Consider the following 19,325-nt stretch of genomic DNA (forward strand, 5'->3'; position numbering starts at 1 on the left):
TTTGTCTTGGAATAGGCTATCCAATAGAGGTGCCACTCTATGATTTTTGTCATGGTCTGGTGCCACAAATAAGAAGTGCGTTTAGGTCTTTATTTTTGACTAATTGTTTGGTAACTATATTGCGGTCAGCGTCCGTACCCAGATAGAGTGAGAGATAAATCAAATCAGTCCGGGTGGTAGCATCTGGTCAAAGGTATACAGAGTGAGACCTCAGGAGAAAAGTTGTTATAAACCATTCAAGTTATTATACCAATCATAATTTCATCATTTTAATTTGACCAGTAGCCAATAGGCGCAAAGCTGCATGAATTATGGAAATCCATTTCCCGTTTAGCATGCCTTTATTAAGCACAGTTATAAAAAATATACATAATACAGTTTTTGCGGATGTCATTTACAAAATTACAAATACATGATATTGTTCACATTTTGAACTTTCCTTTTCAGTCCATAATAACAAATGTTTGTTTGAACACACACAGCATGCACGCCTATTAGCCATATCCGTCGTGGAAACAATGTGACCTCAGGGAAGTTACATAATTAGTTTTACGCAATTTCGATTTGGGATGAGTTTTGGATGAGTGAAATGCAAAATATATAATAATGAAGTCCTAACCAACACCACTGCATTAATGCAGGTGAACAAGACTATAACAACATTAATGTCTACATTCGATGATTTTACAATTGTATTGAACTGCAATGCAATTACACTGAATGACGTTTGAAATGTATGTTCCTCACTTACTGGTGGAATTATTGAAAATTCGCCCAAAATTTTATGCATTTTCTGTACATTGCCTATTTGAAGAGAGTTTGACGGTCCGTTGGGTTCGTTGGGTCATTAAGCTGAGGTCGGGAGGGAGAGTCCGTGTACGTTCAACGCCTCGTGCTGGTGCTTGATCAAGGGACTGTGAGGTTTTCTGTCTCCTGTGAAAAACAAACAACAGATACAGTATGTTTCTGGAACAAATAAGTCGTAATTCAGAACAGTGAGCACACAAAATCATGTCAATTATAGGTCAGGTCTCAATGCCCTAGCAAGATTAGATACCTAAACTTGTTTCTCATCTGATAGAGATCAAGGTTATTGGACTGTCATACCTAGGTGTATAAAACGGGGATGGAATTATATGAATGTGTCCATTGCACTGGGCAAATTTGAGGCCTACCACATGTAGCAATGTTTTATTCTTCACACAAATATCATCTTCACAAAAGTATAAGCAAAATGATTGCCCTACGATAAACAGTAGGGTATGGATAATGTAGGTTACTCAGATATTTCATTTAGAATTATACTGATTGGTTTAGCATTAATAGGCTTATCTTTTAATAGGCTTTTTGTTCAAATGAAGTCGAATGTGGTTGCAATATACACCGCTAATTGCATGGCTGTTGTCATTTATATCAAATTACCTCAATTAGATTTTTATCCGTAAAAAAGGTTATGATATTGTGGAAATCATGTAGGCCTATCAATGCAAAACCCACCCTTCCCTACAGGACTACTCGTCGTTGAAAAGCAAACGCACGCACAACCCTTGAAAATAGGAATATATAACGTTGCCTAAAAAGTATTCGCAAATTAAATAGACATAATTTGAACATCATAGCTAGCTAATTGTAACATTAATTAATGAATATGTAAACGTTTGGAAAAATGTGGTCTATATCGTTAGGCTAATAGCTATCATATAATTCAACTATTATTAATAGGTTATTCAAGACCACCTACACCAAAGGCCTACAGTCATCACCTGAGGGTATGAAATGCTATTGCTGTAGGCCTACTCTGTACATTTACACTGGCTTGATACCATAATGACTTGCACAGTAAATAAAGTAACCTTCTCTCAAAGAACTCAATGGTTTCCTTATCAGTCGCCCAACACAGCCTGCTCTGTTGTTTGTGCCCGAAGCTTCCGTTGTATGTAGCATTTAGGCCTATGGCCTATATAAAATACAAAATTATCTAAATGTCAACCGTTGTCATCCTCGACCACCTATTTAAACCCATCCTGTTAGGTCGTAGGGTTTCGACCCACGGGGCCTAATCTTTTTTTTGACGAGTTGCATTTAAAAATAGCTGTTTTTTGACTGACAGCTGCATATATGTGTGCCATTGTGCTTAATTAAACTATCCACTGGAAGATTTGAAACCTAAAAAAACGAATTGCTTAGTTACCTTCTCGCGATGAGTGTTTGAAAGACATTGCCGTGTGGAAGTCTCCACCTTGCATGGTTGCTCCGCTGTTGGGGTGGGCCAGGCTTGCGTTCTGAGACTGCCAGTGGTGTCCTGTTGTCATGTAGTTAGCTGCTGGCCCACCATACACCCCGTATTGGTTTGGGGGAGAGTAGGCACAAGCAGGTACATAACTAGATAGGTTTGAAGAAGACTGAAAAAAAACGGAAGAAAAAAAACCGTTTAAGCACAGCGAAGCAAAACGCCCCAAAACGTTTATATGTATGCATATATTTACAGTGGACATCTTGTGGAAACGTATTTCTGATCAAACTATGAACATATTCGTTGTTTGTGTATTTGTTTCATAATTGTACCTGATGATACTTAATGTCTGCCTCTAGGGATGATTTCTCTATTCCGTTGACGCCATGGGCAGAGGAAAAAGTCGCTCTGTTAACGCTCGCCCACTCCTCCATTTTTGATTGGTACCCCTCTGCTCCAGCAATGGCTGTGGAAAATGTTTCAGTGTAGAATATAACATTATTAGGCTAACAAACCAATGTACGTTTTTATTCGATATGAAGCCAACTCAGTTGAGCATTTTAAATAATGTATTTTGGGATCTAGCTCTTATGTTAAGAACATTCCTTTTGCAAAAATACAGGATGGTAGTGAACATTTTATGATAAACAGATGTTTTTTATTAAATTCTTGGGGAAATTATCTGATAAACACACACTTCAACCAATCTTTATTTTAGTAAAATCAGATCGAATGTTTGTGGCCACAACGTTTTGAATGCCATGTTTTTTGTACATTCTTGAGATTTTGGAACAACACATTTATATTACATTATTGCTGATGTAAATCCTATAGGTTTGTAGTTTGGCCTGTTGGACCTGTTGGTCTCATGCGATTTTAATGCTATACTTTGAAGAGAAACAATAAGATATCTGACATAAAATAAGACGTTTAGCCTAATTAACGTTCATAATGGACTACGAGTTCGTTGTAGAAATATGAATAGGCTAAACCACAAAGTAGGACTCACACTGATAGGCCTATATGTAGGCTATTTCCCCATCAAGATGATTTTGCATTTATAGTTTATAGCAGATTCGCCATTTGGCTCCTTTATCAATATTATTTAAACGTTCGTCCATTCCAACATTATACATTAGGCCTATTCAGCCCATATGAACTTCTCACTATTTACAGTTAGGCCTATATCGTTATTATATTTGTCTATCCCTGATGTTGACTATACGTTTGTTGTTTTAAATTGTTTCTCATTAATGTGAAATCATCTGAAATATCTGTGTGATTAACAAGCCACACTGACGGATGCAATGGACAATGCTGCTGCCTATGAGAAAACAACTCAGCTTCAAGAGTAACATACATGCATAGTATTTGATTTTGTCACCTACCTGAGGGGTCCATGAAGGCTCGAATGCCCAAAATGTTGCTGACTGTGTGCACCGAAGGCCATCCATGACGGGAGAGGCTGACATGGCCCGCTGTGATCGGTACACCGTGACCGCTGCCAATTTTAGTCCCAGTGGGTGACATTGCACTGGGGTATGAGTACGGGTACATGTGGTTGTAGGATAGTTGAGGATGGGTTGGCTTGCTGTTCTCATACTGGCCCGGCTGAGAAAGATTTCCTATTTTGTTGCGTAAAATGCGGCTTATGGAGCTAACCGAAGGAACGTTATATTTATCACAAACTGCATCTGCAAGAAGCCTGTCCCTGATCTCCCAAGCAAAAATTCCAGGGTCTCCTTGTTTGTAATCCCTTATGCTTTTCACCACGTTGGGTGTTGTGACCCGGGGTTTACTTCCTCCTATGGCACCGGGCAATATCGAACCCGTCTCGTTATATCTCGCTAGTATCTTGCTCACACAGCCATGAGATACTCGAAGCTGTCTACTGATGTCACAGGGTCGTATTCCAAGTTGAGCTAATTCCACGATTCTGATCCGGATCGAATTTGGAAGAGGTCGCCCGTTGACAAATACCCCGCCAAGCTGGTTTACTTCTCCATATGTTTGATCTGCAAGAAACAAATAAGGAATTGCATTGATGTGCATAGACTCGACATAGCAACATGACGGAGTTTTAAACAATAGCCTGTTTAGCCTAGCCTAGCATAATGCACACTCAAGTTCCCGAAAAGTAATTCCCTCTCCTTGATTTAATCTATATCACCCAGACTGTTATGGCTCTCAACTACAATGTTCTCTAACCTATTTTGCTCTCAAACATCGTCAAGCAGTTCACTCCAAATGTGTCTGAAAAATAAAATAGCCTATGAAAATGGAGACATGGACACTGACACTGGAATGATAGAAGGACGCACGATTTGAGGACAAGCTAGTAGGCTACAACATAAAGCTAAAACCTAATGCATTCACATCTCTATTTGTGCAAACATTATCTCCTGACGAGTCAAAGATCCATGCAAAATGAATAATGAGTTTACCCATTGCTTTTGGTTTGAGATGTTTTCCTCTACCAGTTGCCAATGGTCGAAAAGTGCTGTCTTCACCCTTCTGCACATGAGATGAGGAAAATGTTTTTTCTGTGCGTTTTTCCTTCAGTTCTGCTCTTGCATTTCTGGTAAGATGATCTAAAACGGCGAGTTTGGGCAAAGGGACTGAAGTGATCTTTGTCCCATAAGGGGAAATGTGTCCATCCCGAAGGCTCAAGTGTGCGCAGATTAATTTGACGCATCCATTACGTCAATCTTGTTGGCTGTGCTCAAGGCTCCTTTCCCATTTCATTGGTCTCCTGCTCCGTGTGTATTCTAGCCTAGCTACTCCACCGAATCTTTTCCGGTTTTTAGAGTTTAGGGTACACTCTTGGAACTCGGAGAAAACATGTGCTTGGAAATTAAAATCCAAACAAAAAGCTGTTCTCCACGACAAGGATAAATATACTCTGTTTAAAGATAGGCCTATTTGATTATTACAATGGATAGAATTAACATGTAATTATGGGCCATTATTTTTAATGCATTTACTGATTGATCATATCCTATGACATTTTTTGTCCGTGATACAAGCTTGCATTATACATTTCATTTGCAAGGGTATTAGCATTTTTATCCATCCGAAAAGTTACCACAATTAATGAAACGTGGACTGGAAGTCATGACCCAATAAAGATTTGTGCTAAACACACATGAAAAAATCTGCACTTTAGTTTGAAAAAAGCAATATTTACCTACCCCTTAATTGCAATTAATTGAATCTGCGCACAATGGTCATATGGAAACAACACTCAATTCATACAATTTCTATGCAATTTCTGGTTTAGTACAGACCTATTCGAACATATTTGAGAGATCTTTGGTGTGCTTGATTGAGTGAGTGATGGTTAGGCCACTATGGTTACTCATGGCTAAAGCTATGTGATACATTGGGCACATGGCAGATGGATTAGCCTATTATGATGTTGCGCATACAGTATGTGAGGCCTACATCTTTCTGTCGTAGGCTACTTAAGACTATTGCTTTTATGCGTCGTGAAGTTGGAACCTTTTATTTTCTAATAAATCGTATGGCTATTAAAACGCAAATTGATTTCAATTGATTGATTATGATTGGTCTTTCAAACACATGTATAGCCTACTCTTCACACCAACAAAATAAGCAAAATGTTTAGAAGTTTTTGAATGCCCAGAGGGTCTGTGACAAACGTCTGTTTGTATTTATTTTTACGCTAAATCTATTTATAAGGATACATTGCTGTTCATCCGAACATTCTAATTACAGTGGTTGCATGATAAATATTTGGCATGTACTGTATTTTGGTCTTTGCCACTCTTTTCCTCTGAAGAACTATGTAAATCGTTTATTGGTCCACACGATTTCTTGTTTGCCTATAAACAAATGCAACCGTTTTTTTTCGTTATATGCCTATTTTCAGCAAGAAGGCGTGTGTGTTGTTTTCTTTACGACATTTATATTGTTTTACATATATTCATTAAAATTGATATAACTATTGATCTTCCCTGATATATGTGCATTGGAATATAGGATACAGGTAGGCCTATTTCACATTTAAAAGATAAAAGTGTTTTGTTTTGTGAGATAGTCCTATATGGGCATACTGCGAGGTTATTTTCTATTTAAACGACGAGGCCTGCCCCTGAAAGTAGGCATATACCCATTAAACTGGTATGGTTTCAATTGTCTTTATTTATTTAATTATTTTATTTAGAAAATCTCTGTGCCTCCTTTTTTAAATTGAATGTTTATGGGGATGGTGATCTCATAGTTAAGTCAGATCAAGACAAGGGGCGTGCATGGCAAGACATCATCGCAAATATGCACTGCGCAGTATCCACACCTGCAAACGTAGCCAGGTGCTTATCAACTGATCTTTTGCTAAGAATTTATAAAGGTTACCTGTAGTATGCATTTCACATAGTTCAAAGAAAGACACTCCTGGTTTTGTCATTTGATTGTAGTTCTCAATAGATCGATATGTTCATCTATGATCTTGGTTTGATGTGATGTGGGTTTGGAGCTGAGGTGTGATGCATTCAGAAAATGTAGGTTCTGCAACATATTCATTTTTCAAGCCTTTAATTTTCTCAAGAAAATATTGGTATTGACAGTTCTACATAAATATAATTCCATTCAATTAGCATGCATTCTAAAAAATGAAATAAAGACAGTCCAATGTTTCTTTTTTGGATACTCTGTAGTTAGAGATGCGATCCATCTCATGTTTTCCCTGTTGCATTAGCCTGTCTGTGGGGTCACTGACTGGGTCCTCCTACTGCCAGGACTTGGCTGTGCAGTTCTCTGCTTCCCCCAGATGAGGCTGTGCTCATCATAGAATTGGACAAATTGGACACATTGCCCTGGGATGAGCTACTTCTGTACTCCTTACCACAGTTGCCAAATATCAGAACTCAACATCGAACAGATCATGCAAAATGCTTTTGAGTGATGTTGGACCATTTTTAAATGTTGACTACTTTAAACATCTTCTCCAGAACCGCTGGACCGATTGGCACCAAATTTGGTATATAGCATCTTTGTACCCATGTCTTCAAATATTTTCCAGGCCTCTAGCTCAAACATTATGGCTGCTATGAGCCAATGAGCTTGCATGAATGGTTTTGACTGTCCAGCACCGCCAACATGCGACTAAACTGAACCATACTTTACAGGTTAGCTAGACTTAAATCCCAGAGGATGTGTGCCAAATTTAATCACTCTGAGTCAAACAGATCAAGAGATGTAAACATGTGCCCTTCACAGCACCACCGTGTGGTCTATCTGAATGTGCTTGCATATGTTGAGTCTTAACAGTGTTTGGAACATGTGTACCAAGTTTTGTGACAATACGAATATCTTTGCCTAATATATATGCATTTGTGTGCAAGACCACACCCATAGGAATGTTGTTTGATATACTAGTTTGGAAAATGTTGCGTCAATAGATGCTAAATATAACTGTAAACTGGTCTTCCCTGTATACCCGTCACAAGACTGGTTGATGCTTATTTATAAATCCCTCTTAGGCCTCACTCCCCCCTATCTGAGATACCTACTGCGGCCCTCATCCTCCACATACAACACCCATTCTGCCAGTCACATTCTGATAAAGGTCCCCAAAGCACACACATCCCTGGGTCGCTCCTCTTTTCAGTTCGCTGCAGCTAGCGACTGGAATGAGCTGCAACAAACACTCAAACTGGGCAGTTTTATCTCAATGTCTTTATTCAAAGACTCAATCATGGACTCTCTTACTGACAGTTGTGGCTGCTTTGTGTGATGTATTGTTGTCTCTACCTTCTTGCCCTTTGTGCTGTTGACTGTGCCCAATAATGCTTGTACCATGTTTTGTGTTGCTACCATGTTGTTGTTATGTTGTGTTGCTATCATGCTGTGTTGTCATGTTGTGTTGCTGTCATGCTGTGTTGTCATGTGTTGCTGCCTAGGTCTCTCTTTATATAGTGTTGTGCTGTCTCTCTTGCTGTGATGTGTGTTTTGTCCTATATTTATATTCTATTTGTTATTTATATTTGAATCCCAGGCCCCCGTCCCCGCAGGGGGCCGTTTGCCTTTTGGTAGGCCGTAATTGTAAATAAGAATGTATCCTTAACTGACTTGTATAGTTAAATAAATAAAATAAAATAATGTGGTAGTCCGGCCCCGCATTTAAGTGATATTTCACAAAATGTAAAATGGTGGAAATCCATCATGGCGGACTTTGCAAGAAGAGAGAGACCTATGCACCACATATCAGGATTCTAGGTCACACTGGGTGAGGGGTGTGAGCTTTCAAAGTTATCATTTTCAATTGCGTGTTATAGCGCCACCATGTGGCATTGGTATACTGTAATAATAATAATAATGACAAAGAAATACATAGCTTCACCAGCTTTGTTGCTTCAACCCCTAATTACTTTTCACAGTGCAAATTGTTAATATTAATAATAATATGCTTTTAATTTGATATATTTACTGCCAATTTTTCAAAATTTGACTTTCAATATAATTTATGTTTAAAAAAAATCCATCATTCAGCTGCTGGTGGTCCTCAAGAGCTTTTGACAGTGATTTGGTGGTCCCCGGAAGGAAAAGGTTGGGAACTCCTAGACGCTAGGGGCCAGTTTCCCTGACACATGTTAAGTCCAGTCCTGGACTAACAATGAGGAGCATTTTTTTATTGAGATTCTTAATTGAGAATGTTTTTTAGTCCAAGACTAGGCGTAATCTTTGTCAGGGAAGCTGGTCCTATATGAGCATGTTAACTTAACTTTATTGCAGGATATGTGTAAATTATAGCTGCCCGGATATTTCAGCCTTTTTAATCTCACAATCTGTTATATTCTCTATTCTAGATGCCAGTTATACCCATATGTAAAATAAGACGACCTAAGCATTAAGATGATTCATATTTGAGACAATTCAAGTCATAAACTTCAAAGTTGTCACTAATGAATAGTTCTTACACTGATACGAATAACATAGTGTACATTGTAAAGTGCATAATTACACTGTAATGCAAGAAAAATGAGGACATTTAACTCTTGTCATTACAGAATGATTTTGTATACTGATGGGTTATCACTTAGCTACACACTCCTTATAAACCAGTGTAGGTGGCAATTTAGACAACCTATTTCCTGTGACTGTAATTATTCTATCAGTATGATGTTCTTAGCTACTCTCTGTGACCTATAGTGTACAGTTCAAAAGCACATGTTTTTGGGCTGGAACTGTGTAACCACAGAAGAGGTCATTTGAGAGTAAAACATTTTAAAATGGTGGACTGACTTTTGCTACATGGCTTTTGGTAACGTTCCCTCGCAGAAAAAACTAAAGTTATTCTATTTGGTTCTATTCTATGCTATTCTATCAGGTTATATTCTATTCTATGCTATTCTATCAGGTTCTATTCTATTCTATGCTATTCTATCAGGTTCTATTCTATTCTATGCTATTCTATCAGGTTCTATTCTATTCTATGCTATTCTATCAGGTTCTATTCTATTCTATCAGGTTCTATTCTATTCTATGCTATTCTATCAGGTTCTATTCTATTCTATGCTATTCTATTAGGTTCTACTCTATTATAATATATTAAATTCTAATATATTCTCAAGAGGGACAGAATTGCAGTCTCCCAAGTTCTGTAAAGCTGCATAGTGGTCGTTGTGCATTGTACTGTCAGAAACAGCTGGTTAGCTGCTATATAGTATAGCCTTAACCTACAGACTACAGGGCAGAGACCGCTGGTTAGTGGTAATATAGTATAGCCTTAACCTACAGACTACAGGGCAGAGACAGCTGGTTAGTGGTGATATAGTATAGCCTTAACCTACAGACTACAGGGCAGAGACAGCTGGTTAGTGGTGATATAGTATAGCCTTAACCTACAGACTACAGGGCAGAGACAGCTGGTTAGTGGTGATATAGTATAGCCTTAACCTACAGACTACAGGACAGAGACAGCTGGTTAGTGGTGATATAGTATCGCCTTAACCTAGAGACTACAGGGCAGAGACAGCTGGTTAGTGGTGATATAGTATAGCCTTAACCTACAGACTACAGGGCAGAGACAGCTGGTTAGTGGTGATATAGTATAGCCTTAACCTACAGACTACAGGGCAGAGACAGCTGGTTAGTGGTGATATAGTATAGCCTTAACCTACAGACTACAGGACAGAGACAGCTGGTTAGTGGTGATATAGTATCGCCTTAACCTAGAGACTACAGGGCAGAGACAGCTGGTTAGTGGTGATATAGTATAGCCTTAACCTACAGACTACAGGGCAGAGGCAGCTGGTTAGTGGTGATATAGTATAGCCTTAACCTACAGACTACAGGGCAGAGACAGCTGGTTAGTGGTGATATAGTATAGCCTTAACCTACAGACTACAGGGCAGAGACAGCTGGTTAGTGGTGATATAGTATATAGTATAGCCTTAACCTACAGACTACAGGGCAGAGACAGCTGGTTAGTGGTGATATAGTATAGCCTTAACCTACAGACTACAGGGCAGAGACAGCTGGTTAGTGGTGATATAGTATAGCCTTAAGCTACAGACCACAGGGCAGAGACAGCTGGTTAGTGGTGATATAGTATAGCCTTAACCTACAGACCACAGGGCAGAGACAGCTGGTTAGTGGTGATATAGTATAGACTTAACCTACAGACTACAGGGCAGAGACAGCTGGTTAGTGGTGATATAGTATAGCCTTAACCAACAGACTACAGGGCAGAGACAGCTGGTTAGTGGTGATATAGTATATAGTATAGCCTTAACCTACAGACTACAGGGCAGAGACAGCTGGTTAGTGGTGATATAGTATAGCCTTAACCTACAGACTACAGGGCAGAGACAGCAGGTTAGTGGTGATATAGTATAGCCTTAACCTACAGACTACAGGACAGAGACAGCTGGTTAGTGGTGATATAGTATCGCCTTAACCTAGAGACTACAGGGCAGAGACAGCTGGTTAGTGGTGATATAGTATAGCCTTAACCTACAGACTACAGGGCAGAGACAGCTGGTTAGTGGTGATATAGTATAGCCTTAACCTACAGACTACAGGGCAGAGACAGCTGGTTAGTGGTGATATAGTATAGCCTTAACCTACAGACTACAGGACAGAGACAGCTGGTTAGTGGTGATATAGTATCGCCTTAACCTAGAGACTACAGGGCAGAGACAGCTGGTTAGTGGTGATATAGTATAGCCTTAACCTACAGACTACAGGGCAGAGACAGCTGGTTAGTGGTGATATAGTATAGCCTTAACCTACAGACTACAGGGCAGAGACAGCTGGTTAGTGGTGATATAGTATAGCCTTAACCTACAGACTACAGGGCAGAGACAGCTGGTTAGTGGTGATATAGTATATAGTATAGCCTTAACCTACAGACTACAGGGCAGAGACAGCTGGTTAGTGGTGATATAGTATAGCCTTAACCTACAGACTACAGGGCAGAGACAGCTGGTTAGTGGTGATATAGTATAGCCTTAAGCTACAGACCACAGGGCAGAGACAGCTGGTTAGTGGTGATATAGTATAGCCTTAACCTACAGACCACAGGGCAGAGACAGCTGGTTAGTGGTGATATAGTATAGACTTAACCTACAGACTACAGGGCAGAGACAGCTGGTTAGTGGTGATATAGTATAGCCTTAACCAACAGACTACAGGGCAGAGACAGCTGGTTAGTGGTGATATAGTATATAGTATAGCCTTAACCTACAGACTACAGGGCAGAGACAGCTGGTTAGTGGTGATATAGTATAGCCTTAACCTACAGACTACAGGGCAGAGACAGCTGGTTAGCTGCTATATAGTATAGCCTTAACCTACAGACCACAGGGCAGAAACAGCTGGTTAGTGGTGATATAGTATAGCCTTAACCTACAGACTACAGGGCAGAGACAGCTGGTTAGTGGTGATATAGTATAGCATTAACCTACAGACTACAGGGCAGAGACAGCTGGTTAGTGTTTATATAGTATAGCCTTAACCTACAGACTACAGGGCAGAGACAGCTGGTTAGTGGTGATATAGTATATCCTTAACCTACAGACTACAGGGCAGAGACAGCTGGTTAGTGGTGATATAGTATAGCCTTAACCTACAGACTACAGGGCAGAGACAGCTGGTTAGTGGTGATATAGTATATCCTTAACCTACAGACTACAGGGCAGAGACAGCTGGTTAGTGGTGATATAGTATAGCCTTAACCTACAGACTACAGGGCAGAAACAGCTGGTTAGTGGTGATATAGTATAGCCTTAACCTACAGACTACAGGGCAGAGACAGCTGGTTAGTGGTGATATAGTATAGCCTTAACCTACAGACTACAGGGCAGAGAAAGCTGGTTAGTGGTGATATAGTATAGCCTTAACCTACAGACTACAGGACAGAGACAGCTGGTTAGTGGTAATATAGTATCGCCTTAACCTACAGACTACAGGGCAGAGACAGCTGGTTAGTGGTGATATAGTATAGCCTTAACCTACAGACTACAGGGCAGAGACAGCTGGTTAGTGGTGATATAGTATAGCCTTAACCTACAGACTACAGGGCAGAGAAAGCTGGTTAGTGGTGATATAGTATAGCCTTAACCTACAGACTACAGGGCAGAGACAGCTGGTTAGTGGTGATATAGTATAGCCTTAAACTACAGACCACAGGGCAGAGACAGCTGGTTAGTGGTGATATAGTATAGCCTTAACCTACGGACTACAGGGCAGAAACAGCTGGTTAGTGGTGATATAGTATATAGTATAGCCTTAACCTACAGAGTACAGGGCAGAGACAGATGGTTAGTGGTGATATAGTATAGCCTTAACCTACAGACCACAGGGCAGAAACAGCTGGTTAGTGGTGATATAGCATAGCCTTAACCAACAGACTACAGGGCAGAAACAGCTGGTTAGTGGTGATATAGTATAGCCTTAACCAACAGACTACAGGGCAGAGACAGCTGGTTAGTGGTGATATAGTATAGCCTTAACCAACAGACTACAGGCAGAAACAGCTGGTTAGCTGCTATATAGTATAGCCTTTACCAACAGACTACAGGCAGAAACAGCTGGTTAGTGGTGATATAGTATAGCCTTTACCAACAGACTACAGGCAGAAACAGCTGGTTAGTGGTGATATAGTATAGCCTTAAACAAAAGACTACAGGCAGAAACAGCTGGTTAGTGGTGATATAGTATAGCCTTAACCTACAGACTACAGGCAGAAACAGCTGGTTAGCTGCTATTTAGTATAGCCTTTACCAACAGACTACAGGCAGAAACAGCTGGTTAGTGGTGATATAGTATAGCCTTAACCTACAGACCACAGGGCAGAAACAGCTGGTTAGTGGTGATATAGTATAGCCTTAACCTACAGACTACAGGGCAGAAACAGCTGGTTAGCTGCTATATAGTATAGCCTTTACCAACAGACTACAAGCAGAAACAGCTGGTTAGTGGTGATATAGTATAGCCTTTACCAACAGACTACAGGCAGAAACAGCTGGTTAGTGGTGATATAGTATAGCCTTTACCAACAGACTACAGGCAGAAACAGCTGGTTAGCTGCTATATAGTATAGCCTTTACCAACAGACTACAAGCAGAAACAGCTGGTTAGTGGTGATATAGTATAGCCTTTACCAACAGACTACAGGCAGAAACAGCTGGTTAGTGGTGATATAGTATAGCCTTTACCAACAGACTACAGGCAGAAACAGCTGGTTAGTGGTGATATAGTATAGCCTTTACCAACAGACTACAGGCAGAAACAGCTGGTTAGCTGCTATATAGTATAGCCTTTACCAACATACTACAGGCAGAGACAGCTGGTTAGTGGTGATATAGTATAGCCTTAACCTACAGACTACAGGGCAGAGACAGCTGGTTAGTGGTGATATAGTATAGCCTTAACCTACAGACCACAGGGCAGAAACAGCTGGTTAGTGGTGATATAGTATAGCCTTAACCTACAGACTACAGGGCAGAGACAGCTGGTTAGTGGTGATATAGTATAGCCTTAAGCTACAGACCACAGGGCAGAGACAGCTGGTTAGTGGTGATATAGTATAGCCTTAACCTACAGACCACAGGGCAGAGACAGCTGGTTAGTGGTGATATAGTATAGACTTAACCTACAGACTACAGGGCAGAGACAGCTGGTTAGTGGTGATATAGTATAGCCTTAACCAACAGACTACAGGGCAGAGACAGCTGGTTAGTGGTGATATAGTATATAGTATAGCCTTAACCTACAGACTACAGGGCAGAGACAGCTGGTTAGTGGTGATATAGTATAGCCTTAACCTACAGACTACAGGGCAGAGACAGCTGGTTAGCTGCTATATAGTATAGCCTTAACCTACAGACCACAGGGCAGAAACAGCTGGTTAGTGGTGATATAGTATAGCCTTAACCTACAGACTACAGGGCAGAGACAGCTGGTTAGTGGTGATATAGTATAGCATTAACCTACAGACTACAGGGCAGAGACAGCTGGTTAGTGTTTATATAGTATAGCCTTAACCTACAGACTACAGGGCAGAGACAGCTGGTTAGTGGTGATATAGTATATCCTTAACCTACAGACTACAGGGCAGAGACAGCTGGTTAGTGGTGATATAGTATAGCCTTAACCTACAGACTACAGGGCAGAGACAGCTGGTTAGTGGTGATATAGTATAGCCTTAACCTACAGACTACAGGGCAGAGACAGCTGGTTAGTGGTGATATAGTATAGCCTTAACCTACAGACTACAGGGCAGAGACAGCTGGTTAGTGGTGATATAGTATAGCCTTAACCTACAGACTACAGGGCAGAGAAAGCTGGTTAGTGGTGATATAGTATAGCCTTAACCTACAGACTACAGGACAGAGACAGCTGGTTAGTGGTAATATAGTATCGCCTTAACCTACAGACTACAGGGCAGAGACAGCTGGTTAGTGGTGATATAGTATAGCCTTAACCTACAGACTACAGGGCAGAGACAGCTGGTTAGTGGTGATATAGTATAGCCTTAACCTACAGACTACAGGGCAGAGAAAGCTGGTTAGTGGTGATATAGTATAGCCTTAACCTACAGACTACAGGGCAGAGACAGCTGGTTAGTGGTGATATAGTATAGCCTTAAACTACAGACCACAGGGCAGAGACAGCTGGTTAGTGGTGATATAGTATAGCCTTAACCTACGGACTACAGGGCAGAAACAGCTGGTTAGTGGTGATATAGTATATAGTATAGCCTTAACCTACAGACTACAGGGCAGAGACAGATGGTTAGTGGTGATATAGTATAGCCTTAACCTACAGACCACAGGGCAGAAACAGCTGGTTAGTGGTGATATAGCATAGCCTTAACCAACAGACTACAGGGCAGAAACAGCTGGTTAGTGGTGATATAGTATAGCCTTAACCAACAGACTACAGGGCAGAGACAGCTGGTTAGTGGTGATATAGTATAGCCTTAACCAACAGACTACAGGCAGAAACAGCTGGTTAGTTGCTATATAGTATAGCCTTTACCAACAGACTACAGGCAGAAACAGCTGGTTAGTGGTGATATAGTATAGCCTTTACCAACAGACTACAGGCAGAAACAGCTGGTTAGTGGTGATATAGTATAGCCTTAACCAAAAGACTACAGGCAGAAACAGCTGGTTAGTGGTGATATAGTATAGCCTTAACCAACAGACTACAGGCAGAAACAGCTGGTTAGCTGCTATTTAGTATAGCCTTTACCAACAGACTACAGGCAGAAACAGCTGGTTAGTGGTGATATAGTATAGCCTTAACCTACAGACTACAGGGCAGAGACAGCTGGTTAGTGGTGATATAGTATAGCCTTAACCTACAGACTACAGGGCAGAGACAGCTGGTTAGTGGTGATATAGTATAGCCTTAACCAACAGACTACAGGCAGAAACAGCTGGTTAGCTGCTATATAGTATAGCCTTTACCAACAGACTACAAGCAGAAATAGCTGGTTAGTGGTGATATAGTATAGCCTTTACCAACAGACCACAGGGCAGAAACAGCTGGTTAGTGGTGATATAGTATAGCCTTAACCAAAAGACTACAGGGCAGAGACAGCTGGTTAGTGGTGATATAGTATAGCCTTAACCTACAGACTACAGGGCAGAGACAGCTGGTTAGTGGTGATATAGTATAGCCTTAACCTACAGACTACAGGGCAGAGACAGCTGGTTAGTGGTGATATAGTATAGCCTTAACCTACAGACCACAGGGCAGAAACAGCTGGTTAGTGGTGATATAGTATAGCCTTAACCTACAGACTACAGGGCAGAGACAGCTGGTTAGTGGTGATATAGTATAGCCTTAACCTACAGACTACAGGGCAGAGACAGCTGGTTAGTGGTGATATAGTATAGCCTTAACCTACAGACTACAGGGCAGAGACAGCTGGTTAGTGGTGATATAGTATAGCCTTAACCTACAGACTACAGGGCAGAGACAGCTGGTTAGTGGTGATATAGTATAGCCTTAACCTACAGACTACAGGGCAGAGACAGCTGGTTAGTGGTGATATAGTATAGCCTTAACCTACAGACTACAGGGCAGAGACAGCTGGTTAGTGGTGATATAGTATAGCCTTAACCTACAGACTACAGGGCAGAGACAGCTGGTTAGTGGTGATATAGTATAGCCTTAAGCTACAGACCACAGGGCAGAGACAGCTGGTTAGTGGTGATATAGTATAGCCTTAACCTACAGACTACAGGGCAGAGACAGCTGGTTAGTGGTGATATAGTATAGCCTTAACCTACAGACTACAGGGCAGAGACAGCTGGTTAGTGGTGATATAGTATAGCCTTAACCTACAGACTACAGGGCAGAGACAGCTGGTTAGTGGTGATATAGTATATAGTATAGCCTTAACCTACAGACTACAGGGCAGAGACAGCTGGTTAGTGGTGATATAGTATAGCCTTAACCTACAGACTACAGGGCAGAGACAGCTGGTTAGTGGTGATATAGTATAGCCTTAAGCTACAGACCACAGGGCAGAGACAGCTGGTTAGTGGTGATATAGTATAGCCTTAACCTACAGACTACAGGGCAGAGACAGCTGGTTAGTGGTGATATAGTATAGCCTTAAGCTACAGACCACAGGGCAGAGACAGCTGGTTAGTGGTGATATAGTATAGCCTTAACCTACAGACTACAGGGCAGAGACAGCTGGTTAGTGGTGATATAGTATAGCCTTAACCTACAGACTACAGGGCAGAGACAGCTGGTTAGTGGTGATATAGTATAGCCTTAACCTACAGACTACAGGGCAGAGACAGCTGGTTAGTGGTGATATAGTATAGCCTTAACCTACAGACTACAGGGCAGAGACAGCTGGTTAGTGGTGATATAGTATAGCCTTAACCTACAGACTACAGGGCAGAGACAGCTGGTTAGTGGTGATATAGTATAGCCTTAACCTACAGACTACAGGGCAGAGACAGCTGGTTAGTGGTGATATAGTATATAGTATAGCCTTAACCTACAGACTACAGGGCAGAGACAGCTGGTTAGTGGTGATATAGTATAGCCTTAACCTACAGACTACAGGGCAGAGACAGCTGGTTAGTGGTGATATAGTATAGCCTTAAGCTACAGACCACAGGGCAGAGACAGCTGGTTAGTGGTGATATAGTATAGCCTTAACCTACAGACTACAGGGCAGAGACAGCTGGTTAGTGGTGATATAGTATAGCCTTAAGCTACAGACCACAGGGCAGAGACAGCTGGTTAGTGGTGATATAGTATAGCCTTAACCTACAGACTACAGGGCAGAGACAGCTGGTTAGTGGTGATATAGTATAGCCTTAACCAACAGACTACAGGGCAGAGACAGCTGGTTAGTGGTGATATAGTATATAGTATAGCCTTAACCTACAGACTACAGGGCAGAGACAGCTGGTTAGTGGTGATATAGTATAGCCTTAACCTACAGACTACAGGGCAGAGACAGCTGGTTAGTGGTGATATAGTATAGCCTTAACCTACAGACTACAGGACAGAGACAGCTGGTTAGTGGTGATATAGTATCGCCTTAACCTAGAGACTACAGGGCAGAGACAGCTGGTTAGTGGTGATATAGTATAGCCTTAACCTACAGACTACAGGGCAGAGACAGCTGGTTAGTGGTGATATAGTATAGCCTTAACCTACAGACTACAGGGCAGAGACAGCTGGTTAGTGGTGATATAGTATAGCCTTAACCTACAGACTACAGGACAGAGACAGCTGGTTAGTGGTGATATAGTATCGCCTTAACCTAGAGACTACAGGGCAGAGACAGCTGGTTAGTGGTGATATAGTATAGCCTTAACCTACAGACTACAGGGCAGAGACAGCTGGTTAGTGGTGATATAGTATAGCCTTAACCTACAGACTACAGGGCAGAGACAGCTGGTTAGTGGTGATATAGTATATAGTATAGCCTTAACCTACAGACTACAGGGCAGAGACAGCTGGTTAGTGGTGATATAGTATAGCCTTAACCTACAGACTACAGGGCAGAGACAGCTGGTTAGTGGTGATATAGTATAGCCTTAAGCTACAGACCACAGGGCAGAGACAGCTGGTTAGTGGTGATATAGTATAGCCTTAACCTACAGACCACAGGACAGAGACAGCTGGTTAGTGGTGATATAGTATAGACTTAACCTACAGACTACAGGGCAGAGACAGCTGGTTAGTGGTGATATAGTATAGCCTTAACCAACAGACTACAGGGCAGAGACAGCTGGTTAGTGGTGATATAGTATATAGTATAGCCTTAACCTACAGACTACAGGGCAGAGACAGCTGGTTAGTGTTGATATAGTATAGCCTTAACCTACAGACTACAGGGCAGAGACAGCTGGTTAGCTGCTATATAGTATAGCCTTAACCTACAGACCACAGGGCAGAAACAGCTGGTTAGTGGTGATATAGTATAGCCTTAACCTACAGACTACAGGGCAGAGACAGCTGGTTAGTGGTGATATAGTATAGCATTAACCTACAGACTACAGGGCAGAGACAGCTGGTTAGTGTTTATATAGTATAGCCTTAACCTACAGACTACAGGGCAGAGACAGCTGGTTAGTGGTGA

The 19,325-nt window shown here is 41.3% G+C and overlaps 1 protein-coding gene across 1 annotated transcript; it reads right to left on the reverse strand.

Moving 5' to 3' along the window:
• Positions 1-322: 322 nt before the first annotated feature.
• LOC110529463 (paired box protein Pax-1) lies at positions 323-5,078 on the reverse strand. The gene is made up of 5 exons (XM_021611644.3): positions 4,678-5,078; positions 3,622-4,248; positions 2,566-2,699; positions 2,192-2,402; positions 323-933 (listed from the first exon to the last, which is right to left on the reverse strand). The coding sequence occupies exons 1-5, from the start codon at positions 4,679-4,681 to the stop codon at positions 848-850; spliced, it is 1,062 nt and encodes a 353-aa protein (XP_021467319.3). The 5' UTR covers positions 4,682-5,078; the 3' UTR covers positions 323-847.
• Between the last annotated feature and the right edge of the window lie 14,247 nt (positions 5,079-19,325).

Source organism: Oncorhynchus mykiss, chromosome 8 (assembly GCF_057628025.1).
Source record: "Oncorhynchus mykiss isolate SJ-2025 chromosome 8, ASM5762802v1, whole genome shotgun sequence".
Taxonomy (NCBI): domain Eukaryota; kingdom Metazoa; phylum Chordata; class Actinopteri; order Salmoniformes; family Salmonidae; genus Oncorhynchus; species Oncorhynchus mykiss.

What these genes read in the sequence shown, in the direction of transcription:
- LOC110529463 (XM_021611644.3), bottom strand. An exon ending in CAGACATTAAGTATCATCAG is followed by an intron (nt 2,403 to 2,565) that starts GTACAATTATGA and finishes GTTTTTTTTCAG; the next exon opens with TCTTCTTCAAACCTATCTAG. An exon ending in CAAACACTCATCGCGAGAAG is followed by an intron (nt 934 to 2,191) that starts GTAACTAAGCAA and finishes TGTTTTTCACAG; the next exon opens with GAGACAGAAAACCTCACAGT.